General features: G+C 41.7%; 1 protein-coding gene across 1 annotated transcript; it reads right to left on the bottom strand.

Annotated features, from left to right (window-relative positions):
• Positions 1-1,280: 1,280 nt before the first annotated feature.
• Positions 1,281-11,953, bottom strand: hcn3 (hyperpolarization activated cyclic nucleotide-gated potassium channel 3). Its single transcript, XM_037092498.1, has 7 exons — positions 11,058-11,953; positions 5,612-6,041; positions 5,364-5,525; positions 4,112-4,330; positions 3,451-3,597; positions 2,922-3,162; positions 1,281-2,612 (listed from the first exon to the last, which is right to left on the bottom strand). The coding sequence occupies exons 1-7, from the start codon at positions 11,510-11,512 to the stop codon at positions 2,410-2,412; spliced, it is 1,857 nt and encodes a 618-aa protein (XP_036948393.1). The 5' UTR covers positions 11,513-11,953; the 3' UTR covers positions 1,281-2,409.
• Between the last annotated feature and the right edge of the window lie 6,701 nt (positions 11,954-18,654).

Below are 18,654 nucleotides of genomic sequence, written 5' to 3'. Positions count from 1 at the left end.
ACATGCTGACAATGAACCGCCCTCTTAGTATTATACATAGACATATTTCATAACAGCAGTCTGCTCTCTCTAAAGGTCAGTGTGAGTTTGCGAGTGTTTAGACGTACTTTTACAGCACCTGAGTATTTCATTCTGTGCTGATGTGTATCTCAACTAAACATTTCATAATGTACTTTTTACTCGACTTGCAAAAATAATACTTGAATTACAAAGTATATGATAACCTTCTAACCTTCAACTTTCAAACTCTTCTAATATTTACAATATTAATGAGGTAATAATAAAACTCAGAAATATTTATTTATTCCATAACTTAATAAACAAGCGGTTCTCAGTAGGAAATAAGGTCTGCAGAACACTGTGTGAAGCTAGCAAGGTGGCAGGGTCCGCCAGATATAAACAAAGTTAAACACTATTAAATCATGTTGTCCCTTGATGTCAGTTTGTTTATTCAGCTATGAAAATGAAGGGAATTTGTATATTTGATTTGTTTAGGCATAAAAATCTGCCAATGAAGATCTTTTTCTTCAGATGTCTTCCCCTAAAGTGCACCTTTAATGGTGTGACACATTTTGACTTTTTTTTACACCATACTTACTTTAATATAATAGTTATAACTAGCTCTACCTCAACCAGTTTTAACATTAGAATACTAATATGGTAATGCTCCAACAAAAGTATTATTTGATATAAAATGATATCATATATCATATAACAGCAGTCTGCATAGTGACAACAACCAATGTACTGGTGAGCAGATACTATCAGCTAATATTTTACCTGTCACAGATATATCTGTATCAGTGTACACATTGTCCGATATGTGCCGATATGAAAATGTTTATTTTGCAGAACATAATGCAGAAAAAGATGTTTGTGGTAAGTCATAATGATGTTTAGTGTTTCATTGCCCTAATGTGATTTTAGACAATAAAGTTGATTGTTAAACAGTAAATTACCCTGCCTCCATTATGAACGTATGTTTGTCACAAGTGTTCCAAAGCTACATTGGCGGGATCACTCCTTAATATGTGTGTTTATGTATACATTTGGTTTATTTAGGAGTATCAGCCAATGTATCCATATCAAAATTTTCTTAATACCCATCAACAGTATCAGCACTAATATAATGGGAACACTTTTGGATAGTTTTGTCAAGTAACTGATCTGGACATTTCTTTCATCCGTGGAGTGCGTGTGTGTGCTAATAACATCTGTGAAACAAACTACATAGGCAAAAATACATTTTTATATCATGTTTAAAGGGTAGAAATATTTGTATTTACATGACAGCATCGGAACGAGGATCTTTCATCAGAAAGTTTAAATAATGAAGAAGGAAACGTTGATTAATTCTGAACAGATCAATTGATAATTAAAATTTTACTGTATGTTATCATAAATTGTAAGACATTTCATGACTGAGGGCTTTTGTCGTTGCATCACTAAATTCCCTTGAAAAAGCACACATATTTATCATTAGCGTAATAATAGCACACATGCAGAAGAGAAGTGACTTATAGATATTCAGACTATTCCTATTTTAGCGATATCAGTATTTTTCCATACTCATGTAGATTAGCCTGTTGGTGTTAAGCCATTTTCACATTTGTAAAATCTTTTTTTGTAAAATCAGAAAAAAGATAAAGCAGTGTCTTAAGCAGAGACATTTTTCACAGCAGAAATGTTGACATATGAGCAGAAAATCAAAGTAACTAACTTAAATTATTGCTGAAATACGTTTAGCTGCTTTGGTTTGTTTACATACAGGCGGTAGAATATTAAATTGCTCATTGTTATTTGCTAATGAACCTACTGAAATTAATAAAAAGCCAACAAAATGTAAAAAAAAGAAAAAAAAACAGATTAAGGTGCTAATTGAAAGGAAACTTAAAGGTAGACTCGTCTATCAGTGAGATTTCTCCAAAGCTCCAAATGTGAGAACAATGAGATTTAATTTAAACATCAGTGCATAACTGTATATAATCTGTCTGTACAGTTGTTACGTCACAGCAGCTTATCCTCAGCGAACAACAGTTTTAAACCCTGACTTGATGCAACCTACAGATCTGAGGGATAATTTAAATCAGCGCCATACAGCTGTATGATGCACTGCCCAGCTGGTGTCCCGTGTGCTCCCAGTTTCTCAGATAAATGAGGGGATGGACAAGGAAATTGTTTTGTCAGCAAGCAAACAGGCGACTGAAAATGATTCTTGAAGCAGTATTTACATCTGGGAGAACTGGCGCAAAATGAAATGAGTTGAAGGGAAAACGCTGTCCATCACTGAGCACTAATAGCAATCAGTAAAATATATATATTAAAGGTTTCTTTGTTATGTAGTCAAGTTCAGTCAGAATGCGACAAATATCCTCCACATTTCTACCCAGAGTCTCTCTGTTGGTACAGTCATTCGGGCGGGGGGGGCACATAACTGGGTCTGCGAGCGACTCGGCCCAGTCGGTCCACTGCCACACTCTCAAACGCCCTCCTCATCAGAGGGTGCTCCTCTAGGACCTCGTTAAAACTGTCCACGCTCAGGGAGTAAAGGCGACAGTAGGTGTCGGCCTTCACTGTGGCTGTGCGTCGTCCTTGAGTCAGCAGGCAGATCTCTGAACCGAGGAAAAGAGAGTCAGTTTAATCTTTAAAGGGAATGTGTCATTTTACTTTCCTCTCATGCAACATGACTTTCATGTGCGTAGAAATGATGAGTTGATTAAGAATTAATTGATTGATGAATTAAAAACATTTTAGTTCCTTAATTCATGTCATTTTTGAAGCAAAAAAACCTTTTTCCAGCTGTGAAGAGAATGAATATTATATCCTTGGTTTGGAGACTGTTAGTAGAACAAATAAATGAATTCTCCATTAATTGATGAAATTATTGTCGAATAAAGTTTAAAGTCAGTATAATGATTTACCCCCGAAATATGCTCCATCATTGAGCGTGATCTCCTTACTGCCACGTGGGACAACGGTGACCGTGCCGTGCTGGATGAAGTACATTTTCCGACCCAGCGTTCCTTCTCGTATGATCAGGTCTCCAGGCTGGAAGACTTCGAAACGCAGCTTGGTCAGGATGACCGTCACAAAATGAGGGTCGGTGTTGGCAAACAGGGGCATGTTGGCCACCAGGCCACGGCAGTTATAGCTGACGATCTCCTGCAAGGGAGAGAAAGAAGAGAGGTGTTTAGTCGTTGTCAGAGTGATACCAAGAAATCTTTATCTTTATCAGCTTCGTGTGTGAGAATCTCATATTTCATATCACTGAACATCTTTGGACTCGTCGTTCATCGTTAAACAATGAATTTAAAACGACGAATGAAAAATAACAAGCAGATTCATTCATATGTTGATGTTATTGGCCTAAATTGACATCTGTGGGGGCACTAAACAGGAAGAGAGTGACAAGACAGTAAAGTCAGATCTCAGGTTTAATGAATACCGAACCTCCTTCAGCGGATCACTGAGCTCCCCGAAGATGCTGTCCTCGTCGAACATCTTGCCTTGGAATCGCTGCTCATAGTAATCATGGATCCTCTGCCTCACGTCCGCAGGCAGTTTATGGAATGACATGTACTGCTCCACCTGCTTGTACTGAAAATATTTGTAGAAAGCACATGGTGAGTTGACCTTCATGAGGATACAATACTCCACAGGGCTGATGTCAGATGTCACATTTAGTCACATTTTCTACCATGTGTTTGCTGTAGCACAACAATTACGCATTCATTTGTTTAGATGAGTTTTTTTTTGTTTTAAGTGGATTACAAACTCATTTGTAATGGGCATTAGCAAACAGTGATCCAGAACAAAGGTGCTGCCATTTGTCTATCATCCCTTCTGCTTTATCTTGTGAAAATCCCCCGGAGAGGGTCACGTTAAGGTCGTTGAATCCATTAGATAATATACATATTTTCTAGGCTTTTGGCACAGTGTCCACAAATTAAGTACGACCAAGTAAGCAAGCTTATAATATAAAACATGGCCGTGATATTAAACCTCACTGCCAGAATCACATTTGCATCCACGTGAAGCTCCGGGGACACGAAACAAACTGAGGCCGTGAATAAAAAAAACTGTTTTAGTTTGGTCAAACGGAGGTGATTACCTTCTCTTGGTACTGGCGGTGTGATGCATCCAAGGACTGGACAAGTGTAGTCGCATGACCAAGGAACATGGCGTAGCACGTGGCCCCGACCACCATACTGATCATGGTCAGCCAGACGTCAGTCATGCCCTCTGGAGGGTGGGCACCGTATCCTATACACAACATGTGGCTCATGGCCATGAACAGGGCGTAGGAGTACTGTATGTGCCAAGTAGAGTTCTGAGAGGGACAAGAGAGAGGACAGAGCAACACTGTCCTGATAAAATATACTGGCTATGATCATTTTGTTTGGTGAAAAAGGGAAAGGCCTGTTCTTACAGATGAAGGCTCCTGTTCATTCCACTTTTTCACTTTTTTGCATGTTGAGTGTTTTGGTGCAGAAGTTTGACATCACTCTCATGTATGTGTGGTGAATATACTGTGAGAAACAGCCCACAGTCGGTTAGCTTAGCTTAACACAAAGACAGGGAACAGGTATGCCGCATCTTATCGTTCCTGAACTCGGGGAAAAAAAGATCTTCCACACAAACCAGTGCAATAGAACGGTCACCAAAGTCGGAAGTCGGAAAACTCCCCAAGCTTGGGAAACTCAGAAAACTCCCCAAGCTCCACCGGCATAAACACACATGAATTCACAGCATGGCGGTGCACAACGACCTTTTTGTCACTTCTTACTATATGTAGTGTTTGTGTCACGAAACGTGCTATAACAACACTGCAGCTGCCATTTCCATTCGAATGATTTAGGCTTGAAAGAAGTCTCTGCATGCAGAACAATCCTACTCTCGTCTCTTTTTTAACTTTGTTGCAGTTGCCCATGCTCTCCTGAGCAGATGTTTGTGCACCCAGGATTTCCCTTGAATGGCACCAGAAAGACCAGTTTGTTCATCCAGTCATAGGTAATAAACATTCTTGACGTGACCCAAGAGGGGTTAGGGTTAGGGTAAGGGGTAGCGTTCCCTCGGACTGGATGATTCCATCACCATCCAAGGAATAAAAACAGCTCATCCAGAATAAAATGCATCAAATCTAAATAATGTTATGTCAATAATGTCAGCCTTGGTGGATGTTGGATCAAAGTATCTATCATCCTCATTGTTAGATCGCTGATTTGTTAGGGAGACTTTATGGGATTTTGTTTTGGGAAATTGACAATCCCGCTCATGTATAAAGATCTACCGGGTTATCTAGGTTTGCATATCACACAATACATGTGCAGTATGTGAGTATGCATGAATGAACGTGTACCCACCACCATATTGTTTTTGGATACCCAGCAGTCTGAGGGGAAGTCCTGCAGCATCGGCACCATGAAGGTCAGGCAGCCGTCCCAGTGGCACAGCAGCAGCATCATGCCAATCAAGTTGACTATACGCACCACAGCACTGGCCAGGTCATAGGTCATGTGGAAAATCTGACAAGGAGAGAAGAAAACAACATTAACCTCTGTGATGCGTGCTGCTCTGTTTGTCGCCTTGAGCCCCCCTCCCCTTCCTTTACCTCCTCCCACTGGTGAATGTAGCGGATGAGTCGAGACAGCCGCAGGAGACGCAGCAGGCTGAGGATCTTGGTGAAGCGCACGATGCGCAGGGCGCGGGCGGTGCGGTACACGTCGGACGACTCGTGCCGGGCCTCCAGGTCGACGATGAGGAAGAAGTAGTCGACTGGGATGGAGGAGATGAAGTCCACCAGGAACCAGGTGCGGAGGTAATGCATGCGGATCTCTCTGGGGTCCAGGATGATGTGGCTGTCCTCTCCTGCGATGCCTGTGCGGAAATTGAAAACCAGGTCCATGAGGAAGAGAGTGTCAGACAGGACGTTAAAGGTGATCCAGGGTATGGTGTTCTGGTCTTCAAAGAAGGTGATCCCCCACGGCAAAATGACCAGATTGCTCATCATCAACAGCAGCATCACGATGTCCCAGTAAAACCTGCACAGAAGAGGAGTGTGAAGATGTTATTCGTCTACTCCATAGCTGCACAGAGCATCCAGTGTCTGTAATCTTCAGTCAAACATCACTGAGGGAACGAACCCTGAAGACTGTGACGAAGGTAGCATAGCGTCTGACAACAACTGCTCTTGCAATTTGAAGTTTTAGCTCCTTGTTTCAGTGCTTAAGGTGTGACGGCCAGAATTGAGTCCAGTTTGTACTGTATGTAATTGAGGTGTGTGAGTAGACAGAAAAAGTACTTTTTTCTGTGAAGTTTTCCGTGATTACTGTGCAGTGGGGGCAGATTCAGAGTATTATTCATGGGTTGTCAAGAGGGCTACATAGAGACGATGAGGGGTGGCATAAACAGTCACATACACTGGATCAATATTTGCTTGGAAAAGCCCCCAAATGAAGATATTTGAACTCAAAAACATTAAATTAATTTGGCACATGTGCAAAATACCTAATGCACAGGACATTTTGTAATCAATTAATTAAACTGTTTCATTTTCCAAATCTCCAGACTTTTTTATACATGTCTTTTTCCATTGACTATATTGACTATACGATGATCACTGATGCTGAAATGTGGCTATAGCTGATCAACAAATGATACACCACATATAAATTATGTATAGCCTGTGTTGTGTACCCTGTGAAGCCACAAATTTAATGATCCAATGTGTCTAATGATGTTGATTAAATGGCAAAACTTTTGGGTTGATTTATTATCAAACAAAAAAACAAATCTGTCATCGTCCATCTAAGCGCGGTCGCCAGGATAAAATCCTACAAAATGTGCCATATTACGCTGACTTTACATGTTTCTGACCTGAACTTTCATACCGGGAGGTGGAGAAGTTACAGGTGTGAAAGCACGTTTCAACATTTGTAAGCGTGACACCGCCGGATATTTTTAAGGCTGACCTCGGGACAATTTCCGGCTGTTTGTAGCAGCCAAAACAGCTATTTTACTGCAAAATATAATCTTTTCTTAACCCTTAACGCTTGTTTAATGAGGAGAGAGGTGGCTACCTGACCAAAAAAGACCAACAAACAGTGAGATGAAATATTTTGAGGTTGAGATTCTAGTCATGAAGTCACGTTAAGCCGTCCTCGTTTTAACAGGAAGTGAATTGTGTTTCCTGCTGTTTCACACACACACACACAAAAAACAAAACAAAAGTGGGGAGTTAAAATGAGCCATCGGGGTCAGATGAAGTCATCCAATCAGGGTGACAGCATGTCATCCAGGGAATGACCCATTTCAGAGTGACCCTTACTCCCATAACATCTTCTTCTGTCACAGGAGGAATCCCTCTCATCCAATATGTATGGTGTTTACCTCACTGGGCTGATATACTATCAGAAAAAGACAATGAAGAAGACGAGGAAGAACAGAAAAACCGCCATGACCTCGAGTATTGTCTGATACACAGTCTGCTGCCTCCAGGATGCCGAAGCCCAGACGCATAGCTGCGCTCGCCACTGTCTGCTTCATTTCATACAAGTCCCATTTTCCTTTTGCTCTCCGGTGTCTCGTCGTACACCACGGGCCTACACGGTTTGAGTTTCCTCGCAGATTGTTTCCAGCGAGTGTCAATCACTCGCTCTCTGACTCTCGGCCTCTCTTGCATTACAGAGGCGCAGTAACAGAATATGAACCAGACTTTTTTTGATTACCGCCACCCCTTGCAATGTGAACCCTGTGAGAAAACGACCTCCTTCTGTTGGCCGGTCGCAGATACAGGAACTGACAGATTAGTTCCTCGTTCTCATTCACGTTGATCCCCCTCCGTCCCTCCAACGCATCCATGTCCTCTGTGTCAACACGCTGGTTTACAAGACTACTTAGCGTCTCTTCTAATGTTGTGGCAGATTAGTGGTTGCTTGCTGCTTCTAACTCCAGCGAAGACTCCAGGCTGCATTACAGCTGTTTATCGCTTGAAAGCGTGCGCGCTTTAGTATGAGTGTGACGGGGAATATAGAAATAAATTTTCGCCGCATCAAAACCTTTTAGACAAGCTATTAAAAACAATGAGGCTGGAATAGGAACAGGAATGTGGTTTGACAGCAGTTAATGTTGAGTCTGAATCCAGACTTGAATCTGCTTGTCCACGAAGGTTCCTTTGTGGCTTTTCATGGCAATAACATTTAAAACTAAACAAGTCAAATTCAAGGGGGGTTACATATTTGCCACCAGGGTTTCCACAGACGTCCATGGTCCTAAGAGAATGAACCTTAATGACTTAAGTGATCACCAAACTTTTCCTCTAGGGCCACTGTGACATTAATGGTGTGAAATATCTCAGCAACTGTCGGGTGGATTGTGTTTTCTGCAGGAAGGTAACCAAGCCAGTGACCACAGTTCGAGACTACATTTCAGCACGTGTAAGCGTGACCCAACTGGATATCTTAAGGAGACCGTGAACATCTCCAGCCGGTGGTAAACAAAACAGATATTTACTTTTCCAAACCTTGTCAATGATTTTTGTGTCTTATTCTAACCAGAGCGTAATCCAAACTCTGTCGCAACATAAAAGAAAATTGGTCCCAAAGAAATGTAAAGTCGCAACATAGCACATAGCACATATATGTGGTTTGCCAGAACTTGAATTGCCAACATTTATTCTGGCGATTGGGTCGTTTATGGTGTAGTGACAATCACCTGAAGCTCAATACCATAAAAACATTGATACATCACACACAGGTTCATCCCGGCAGCATAGAGGATCTAACCAATCGCCACATTCTCAAGGTGGGCACCCAAGATTATACAAGTTTAACACCAAAATTAGTGTGTGTATGCAGGTTTTTAAATGCGGGAAAACCTGTTCATTGCCAGGAGAAAGGTTTGACTTTTTGCCATTTGTCATCAGGAATGCAACGTAGAATCTCCCCTTCTTTTTCTGGGTTATGCCATTGGATAATGGCCAGAAAAGGGTTTTTGCAGGACATTATGATGTCAGAGTGACGCTGACCTTTGACCTGTTGGATATAAAATGTCATCAGTCCATCTCCATTGTTTTCTCCTATTACAATAATCCTATGAATTCTTGTGTTACGGCAAAACTATGTCAGATGAGGTCACAGTGACTTTGAGCGCCAAAATCTAATCAGATCATCCTTAAGACCAAGAGGATGTTTGTGCCAGATTTAAAGAAATTCCCTCAAGTTGTTCAAGAGAACGGGACAGATGGGCGGATAGATAACCTGAAAAACATGATGCCTCCGGCCATGACAGTCACACGATGAGGCATAGAAATGAGGAGATAAAGAATTGACACGAGGGCCGTTGTGGTGGCATACTGATTAAAACACATTATATAAGGTGGGTGCAAGTCGCCACTTTGGATTCCAGGGAGGGTCCTTTGTTTTTTATTGTCCATGTACCTCTATCCATACATTCACCAAAAAAGCCTAGGTTGCATTTTGGCGAGAGATTCGCTTGAACTTTTTCTGCAAACCGATAGGTCCAAGTTTGACGTTTTGTACCAAGCTGTAGCAGACTTTCACAACAGGAAGTGATGGGGAAGGAGCTGGTGTTATTACAGCAAGGCTACCAAGTGGGCGAACTATCTCCAGGGGTTTTTTTGTGGTGACCAGAACAGGTACATGATCTTTTCCTAACTCTAAACAAGTGCTTGTGTGCTTGAACCTTACTGTAGAAATAGAAACTGTGTGGTCTTGCAGGAACGTACTTAGCAAACATTTATTCTGCTGATTGGGTTGACTATTGAAAAGTGTTTCAAAAACTTGCAAGCGGGACACCTCTGCCTTTTTTTAGGGAGACCTCTGGAGAAATTTCAGCCGTGTTTGTGTTGACAAAAGCAAATATTTTGGACAGGAAGTTGGGTCAACTCCAGCTGTGTTTTGGGCAACAAAACAGATATTTTTAGCCAAAACATAACTGCTCCTAACCCCCAAAAGTGTTGTTTATACATCACAGTGCAGTATTCAACCTTTAGAAACATGGAGTTATAAATAAAAGTTTCATTGTATTCGTGGATTACAGACATTTACACCGCCACCATTTATCCTGGCGATTGTGTTGGACAGAATATAAGCCATGAATCCCTCCAGCTTTGTCTCTTCATGTGGATTAATATCAATATAAAATACATAGGTTCACAAAAGAGTCATCAATTCCTGAGAATAACAGAGTCATTTACAAATTTCAAATTGGACTCAAAATGATACATAGGTCCAGCTATTAACCACTGAACAGGATAGCTGATCGCTGAAAACGTGCTGTTCCAACTCATCCATTTTAAAAGAGGAAGTTGGAGCATACGGTTTAAGGAGAGCAGGCCTGCAGTAATCCCCCCCTCAGCTGTCTGTGTATTATTGCATAATAGAGCAAGATTGGAATTATAGAGATTCTTATGGGCAATAATCCCCACGCACGGGTTTATCCTCTGTCTGGCATAGGGCTGGATGTTTAAAAATTGTTTAAATTTGATGGCGGCTATTATTAGCGAGCGCACAGATGGACTTGCTAAGATGTCGCCCAAACAGGCCTTGGACAGCTGAACAATCTGACCAACCCCGCAAAAAGGCGGGGGCCAAAGTGGAGTAAGACATGATTAGATTTTTTTTTTTTTTTTTGGGTTCAAATTGAGTGCATTGGATCACTTAAATTATCAGGATGAATGAATGCGGTTCTCCCTCCTGGTGGACAAGGAGAAAGGGAATCACCAGTGGTGTCCATAATCCTGATGATCTTGTCCTATATACTGTATCACTAATCAAATCCCTTCATCGCCTTATCATGTGCGAGGAACCATGACATCAGCTGCTGTACTGCAGTGTGTCCTTGGAAAGAAATGGATCTGAGCCCCACTGTAGGCTGTCTGGTTGGATGAAAAACTGGATGTGTTCAGTGGAAGATTATGACAGATCAGTGACAAACTGGGGACAAATCTTGTGTGACAGAGTTTTGCTGCGGTTCTGCCCATTTGGGGGGGAAACCGTGGTTGGGAAATTCTGAGGATAATCCACCCTCATCATTACCTGAAGTCACTGTAGGGGTGTATGATCCACACTCCAAAGCTCTTGACCCTGGCCTGCTCGGCGGCGACACCCGTGTGACTGCCAAACATGCGCAGGGAGAACTTGTTGACCCCCGGCTGCAGCATGGAGCCGAACTGCCGCTGGAAGTAGGTGGACTGGTCCGGCTCGACCTCCTCGACGCCCACCTCGCCCTCCACGTTGGTGTCCAGCAGGCCGTCGGGATCCGCCGTGTAGTCGTCATTGTGCGTCTGGACCAAGGAGAAGAGCGTCCTGGTCACCTCGCTCCTCTTCTCTGACCTCGGGGACGGGGTTGCGGGCGGGGTCGTCCTCTGGGAACCGCTTCTCCACCTCGAGAAGCGGAGGCTGCTCCAGCTGCGGTACCTGGAGGACTCCTGTTTGTGCGCCGGGCTCTCGCCGGCGCGTTTTTGGTCATCTGCGCTCCTGGAGAGGCTCATTTTACGCGTTAAACGGGCCAAAGCGCAGAGGGCTCTGCCGTCCCTGTGATCTGGACTTAAAGGGGCCTAGTTTTTAAAGTTCACTTACTGATAAAGATCACTGCAGCTGCCATTTCCGCGTGATGCATTCTTTTAGAAATACCTTCCTTTACAGAAAAAAACACCTTTAAACAGGATAGAATGATAAAAGCTGCAGCAACTACAACATATTCAGCACCAGGATGTCACTTTCAGCTCTCTACAGAGTACCGCAAACACATAATCCATAAAAAGTTGCAGCGTCCATTAAAAAAAAGTACTTTCCTGTGATGAGAGAAGCCTTCTGCCCGTGGAAATAAACTTCAGATGTTTCCTGTCCGCCTCTGCTGGACCATGAGAGATGAGAGGACGGACGCAAATTGACAGGGAGGGCTCAGTAGCCTTCAATAATCGGCTTGCTGGCATAACTGCGTCCGCTCACCTCCCTCCTCCTCCTCCCCCTCCTCCCCACCGGGTGGACGCGCCCTCCCCCCTGTGGTGACACGGCTGCAGGTCGTGGTGCGCAGCCGGGATGAGGATCATCCAGGTCCGCAGGTAGCAACCAAGACGAGGCGAAGGAGGAGAAAACTGCCCATCAGCGTCGGTTAGACGTTTATCGACAGGTTTCTTATACTTTTGATAGGCTACCCAGTACACAGGTGCACATACTTATGATTTTCTTCTTCAATGATCACATCAAACCGCTTGGCCATTAAAGGGCAGTGTTGTAGAATAAAAAGCACCCAAAGTCATACTTGAGTGACAATATTACTTTGGTCAAAGTGAAAGTCACCCATATGAACAGACTGCTACTTGATTAAAAGTCTTCAAGGTGCATCAAAGCCTTTATCTCAACTTTATCATATATTCTTTTATAAAGGCTTTAATTGGACAATTTCCTCCTGAAAGTTTTTTTTTTTAATGATTATTATTATTATTAAAGGAGCACTATGTACTTTTGGGAAAGACATTTTAAGCGGAAGAGAATTATCTTTTAAATGCCCTTAACAAAGTAAATAAACAAACTCTCTTTGTTTTCATGACCTACTGACCTTAAAGGACAACACAGTTTCATTTGTGTTACCTGCCACATCTCTAGCTTCAAACAGTGTTCTGGGTACCTTATTCTTTTTTAACAGCTTGTTTATTCAGTTATGGAAAAAATAAATAATTCTGAGTTTGTATTATTACCTCATTAATAATGTAAATATTCTAATCCTGAGTATGGACTTCTTCTCTAAAACTATATGGCCTCTTTAAGTATCAAAAGTGCTCAGTAAATGTAAAAGATTGTACAATCAAAAGCACATTAACATAAGCAAAGTTAAGCAGTATGAAATTGTGTTTTCCTTTAAGGTCAGTTTGTTATTTAGTTTGTTTAGGCATGAAAAAAAAAAAAAATCAGCCAACAAACATCTTTCTCTCTTGATTTAAATTTCCTGCCCAAAACTATGTAGTGCACCTTTATGTTACAAGGAAAAATGTTTTAATAAACAATTAATGATCAAAACTTTTGGAAAAGAAGTTATGAAAACTATAACATAACATTGAGATAAAGGCCATTCAGGGTTACATGTTTCTTGGTGTATTGACATTTTTGTATCAGAGATTCAATCCCACATACAAGCTTGTAAACTTGCCCTCAGGTGCTCTCGCCGTGGTCCATCCTGCCTGTGTCCAGGTCAGTCTCCATCATACAGACCCCCTGCAGCAGGTCACATTTCACCACTGCTGACCTTAACTCCCTGAGGTGGCAGGTGTCGTGTTATCATGTACACCTCAGACACTCACACCTGAGAAGCAGCAGACACACATACTGGGTCACTCCTAAAGCTGTAAAGTTTAGAGTTTCAGATATTGTCGCTGACGTTTATCAGTTGGCAGTTATTCTTTAAACTAAACTATGTGTTAGCATAAAAACAACTCACCTGACTGTCACAAAACAAAAACAACTGTTGTGCCCTCTTCCCTTCAGAAAAAATGTTTGTTTTTACACTTGAAATGTTTTAATTAATGAGCTTTAGAGGTGTCAGACAGAGCCAGTGCTACAGTTTCCTACTGTTTGGAGTGACTGTGTGAAGCTAAGCTAAACCAAGCAACTGCTTGAAGTAACTCTTAGAAGGAGAGAAAAATAAATGTATTTCACAAAACACTACACTTTCATTTTCAAGTTCTCAGTTAATCTGTTGTCCTTTCCACATAGGAGCGAAACAGCACCAGATGGACTAATCACAGTTTTTACCCGAGGACGTACATTCCTTTTTCTTATAGGTGTTTTTGTAATTTGAAAGAGTTGCTGCACTTAAATAAATCATAAAAAAAACAAGCAAACAAAAAACAAATAACACAAGTATTGATAGTGCTGATATGATTTTATTGAAAACTTATTTAAAACTTCATTTTTAGCCCAACAACATCATTAATTTTTGTTTTTTACATTTTAGGGCATTTAGCAGACTACATGTACATTTATTCATAGATATACACTTATAACACTTTATGACCTCATGAAATACTACAATTGACCATTTGGCAGTGTTTGAAACACATCTGCCACGTTCACCAGCAAGAAACCAGATTAATACAGGGTCAACTGTTAGTCCATGATCAACCCCGTTCTCTCATTCTCCATTTTGTGTCTGTATGCTGCCTTATGAATTCCAAGTATGTTCTCAAAAACTCTGCTAAAAAGCCAAACATTTCAAAAATGATAAATAATCTGATGGTACAACGACCCCTCGGATCACCACCAACTCATGTTTCAGTAAAAATCTTCTGGTCAGTGCTTGGTATACAATTAAGCTTAACAATATATCAGTAACATTTTATACAGTTAACAGAGCAGTTATTTCACACAGAATATGACAGATCAACACCACTGTGGTGCCGAGGAGCCATTTGGTCCCTGAGATTTTATTCCCATATCATAGTTGTGAGAGATTCAGCTGGTTTTGGGGCCACATAATTTCCTAAAAGACACAATCACATGATTATTATAACTCCCTCTCTGCGAATGTTCACTGTCATGTGAGGGACACGTTTTTTTGGATTTTTTTTTTAAACTTACCGAGCGAGTGAGCGATCCTTCACATAATCACATACTGGTCTGTACCCGGTAAGTTGTGCTGTCAGGGTATTAATCTCTTTTTTCCAGGCGTCAGACTCAGCTTTTAAGGTAGCTTGGTGACAAAGAAGGATAAGGAACAGTTCAGACCTCAGCGGTAATAGTTGCATTTCGACACATGGTGGCACCAGCAGTTAGCAGAGCTTAATTAACTCTGAAGCAGTTAAGAGTTTTACCCCTGGTCACTGTGCTTTCCTTCAGCAAGGCGGCCAGCTCTTCAGCCTTCACTTTCTTCAGAAAAATGGGAGAAACATTAGTCATGACCTTGAATTTGTGCAATACAAACACTGAATACTTACTTTAAAACCTTACAGTTACCACAAACGTGATACCAGACAGGTAAATCACTTTCCTTTTTTAAAAAACACAAAACATAGCCAGCACTCCCTCAGATATCATGGTGTATAAATATGGATAAAAGACATATCTCTAAAAGAAAACTGTTTTTATTTTCTTTGTAATTTTTTTTACTGACTTATACAACCTGATATGTTTTTGTTTAAGTTTGCTGTCTGCTGTGGTGCGAAACATGCTCAAGCGATCAGACATACTGTATGTTGTCCTGGCTATTCAGATTCATACAAAAATACATGAACGTCGCGCGCCACTTACTATGACATCATTAGGTAGCAGACTGACTGCTCAGCAACCCCCAACTGTGATTTGTGTGGTAGCACAATAGCAAGATAGCAAGATTTACAGGAAACCAGTGAAAACACTGATGTTTTCATTGGTCACGCAATCAGTGATGATCAATGATCAATTCACAATATTTTGAAGCAGCACTTAAAAGTTCCTTTTTGTAATATTAATACAGACGCTTTGGGTCGGTGGGTCGGGTCGGCCAGTGAGACCAAAAAAGCATAAAACATAACTGAAACTATCTCACAAAGTGGACCTTCAAGTAAGTGTACTAAGTGATGTTCCACTATCGCCATCATGAGCTCAATGTGTTCACAAAGCACTTATATGCCTGGTTATTCTTTCCAATTGGTTCATAAGTGGTCACATTGCTTTGCATAGTGTGCAAATCGCTCAGCTGGATGAGAGCGCCACTTCCTCTAAAGGCCCTCTGACTTTGCCTGAGAGGACAGCTTTCACACTGGCTGACACACTGGTGCTGGCAATAGGCATCGTCTGTGCCACCGGGAACCCTCCAGTATTTGCATACTGAACATGTAAAAAAATAAAAGCACACACACACACACACACACGCACACGCACACGCACACACTAGGTAGAAAACCTCACACTCCTCTGGTCACGTCACGTTGCAAAGAAAGAATTTGAACGAATAGCTTTTCACCTTTTCTGCTTGACAGGCATTCCTTTTTACTTTCATCTTCTCTGTCGCTGGACCGAGTTTGGCCAGTGTAGCCTCCAGATTCTCCGCGACTTGCCTCCACTGAAGCACCATCTTCTCCAAAGTTGCTTTGAAGAGCTCGTCATTTCTCCGTTGGTTATCGAGTTCCCCTGAGCGTATGAGAGACTTTTCGTGACTCTGATTTAACACCGTCAGCATCTGATATTGGCCAAAGATAAATGGCAGCAGAATCATGGACATCAAGGAGGATGAAGCGGACACAATCCACAGAGACCTCATCGATGCTATTTGGGTTTCTGTAATACTGAAAGAGTGAAGACAAAGAGATGTGAATGGATGTGTAGGGGCACAGATGACAGCAATTCACAGTGTGATAAAAACTTCCCACTCTCATGTGTCCCCTTACCTTTTTTTGTGTACAGCCCGCTTCAGTTTTTGCTCTCTCGCCGCACAGATTCTCCCCACACGTCAAACAACCACCGTGACACCGACGAGGTGCCATTAGATTTGTTTCTGTTGTCAGTTCCTGCTCCTCTCACTTTTGCCTCCTCCCTCTTTCTCGGCCAGCTGGTTGTCTGCTGTTGATTTAGCCTCATGTTGCAAAACAGGTCGAGCAGCTCATTTAGCATTCAGTGTAGCTGCTCTGGCCTAAATGATTGGTTACAAATGTGTGCTTTGCCTTTTGGTATATGTTAATAAAAGGACGTTACTGTGATGAGGTGAGGTCCTGGGAGAGAGACTGGTGGCTCATTAGAGCAACTGATCACACCTGTGACTTTCAGTGAGTATGTTACAGAGTGCCCAGAGTCGGGTAGTCTCTTTTGCTTAGGGAGGTCCCTAACTGAGTAACCTGACCACGAATCAGTTAAAGGAGACATATCATGCACATTTTCAGGTTCATATCTTTATTTTGGGTTACCACCAGAGTAGGTTAACATGCTTTATTGCTCAAAAAACACATGCGTTTTCTTATACTTTCCAGTGGAGCCCCCTCTGTCTAATAGGCTCTGTTTCAGCGCCTGTCTCTTTAAGGTCCCTTCGCGATTAACCGGGTCTGCTCTGATTGGTCAGCTCGCACACACCTGACCCAGCACCACTAATAACTGCAAAGTTTAGGAAAAGTGGTTTGGAAAAGGACTCAGGGGCTGACTATCTGATGACACATTTAGATTCTATCCATGAACCAGGTGTTGTGTGATGCATCAACATATTACTGAGTGAAAAAAAAAAAAAAGGTGGATCCCTGCCATTCAACCAGAGGACAGGATCGACCTCCCCACCAGGAAATTCCAGACTAGTTACCTCTGCAACAATTCTCACAACCCTGTCCAAAATTCCATTTTGTCAACTGTGGTGTGACCGGCCTTACTGGTTTTGAAGGAGAGGAAAAATGTGGCTGTTTGCCAAGCAGCAGTAATTCAGCCATTTTTGGAGGATACCAACCATCTCCAGCGTACGTTGGTTAAACTTCAAATTCAATCCTCAAGAACACTCCATGATTTAGATTCCCAATTAGGTTGATTAGTCATGCATAGTCAGTTATTTCTTTAGCTGTTAGTTCACATTTAGTTGGCATGAAATTAGCTAACACCAACCATATCATTTAAGGTGTTGATAAGAGGTACTTTTATTCTGCACTCTTCTACAAGCTCTATGTATTATTGGAAAAAAAAAGGTTTGTCTACATAAAATGTGTCAGCTTTAAAAGTACAATATGTAAGACCTCTAGCTAACCCTAAGACATTCAAAAAGTAGCTTTAACTAAGGTTTGACATTATGACATCTTTGTATTGTGTTGCAGAGATATCTACGAAAATAAACATGCTAACTAGCTAGCCCTGCTCTGTCCCGGCCCAAAAAGCTCTTTGGCTGGGTCTCTAAGCTCCCAGTCGCAAGTTGCACAGCCAGTTGAGCTAACCAGCTAACGGCAGCCACAGTTAGCAGTTACACTGGTGATATGCTGTTCCCTATTTCTTTAGTGTATAAATTCAGAAGGTGCCCCATTCTTACATATTACATCTTTAAACTTCAATTTCTACATAGTCGGTAAATGCTGTGATATAATGAGCTGTAACAGCCAACGAACAACAAAAAAAAGAGGTGCGTTTCTGGCGTCAACGTTTACTCGCTTTTACATAGATTGCATATCATGTAGATAGTTAAAATGAGACATTTTAGCACCTAGTCTACCTGGTGTGTAGACTTGTTCTGTGTTAGTGGGAGGCTAAAAAGAGGGATAGTCAATCAGGATCTTAAGGCTAACATCACCTCACCCTCAAAGATAATGTACAAAAGGGGGCCCTGCAAAAAAGTTTGGGAACCACTGCTCTCATGAGATGAGCAAACTCTCGTACTTGTGTGTTAACCAATTTTAAAACTAATAAGATTATTTGAAAAACAAAATTTCATTACGAAAGCTGAAATCAAAGCATGAGGTAAGCACTTGCATATCTGTGTGTTGTTCATGACTATACAACAATTGCTACTGATACATGTGTATACATGTGCAAACACCTTTTGTATTGTGTTCCTTCAGGTTAAATACAACAATCAGATAAAGTCCCATCACGTCCACTGATCTCAGGACAGCAAAAAAAGAGCTCCACTTGATCTTTGTGACTCTAGTCATGATAGCTTTGAGGCAGCTCTTAAGAATCGTACATTTAAACAGCTAAC

Source organism: Acanthopagrus latus, chromosome 3 (genome assembly GCF_904848185.1).
Source record: "Acanthopagrus latus isolate v.2019 chromosome 3, fAcaLat1.1, whole genome shotgun sequence".
Classification (NCBI taxonomy): domain Eukaryota; kingdom Metazoa; phylum Chordata; class Actinopteri; order Spariformes; family Sparidae; genus Acanthopagrus; species Acanthopagrus latus.
The sequence above is the reverse complement of the archived record's forward strand: the minus strand, read 5'-3'. Positions and strand labels throughout refer to the sequence as shown.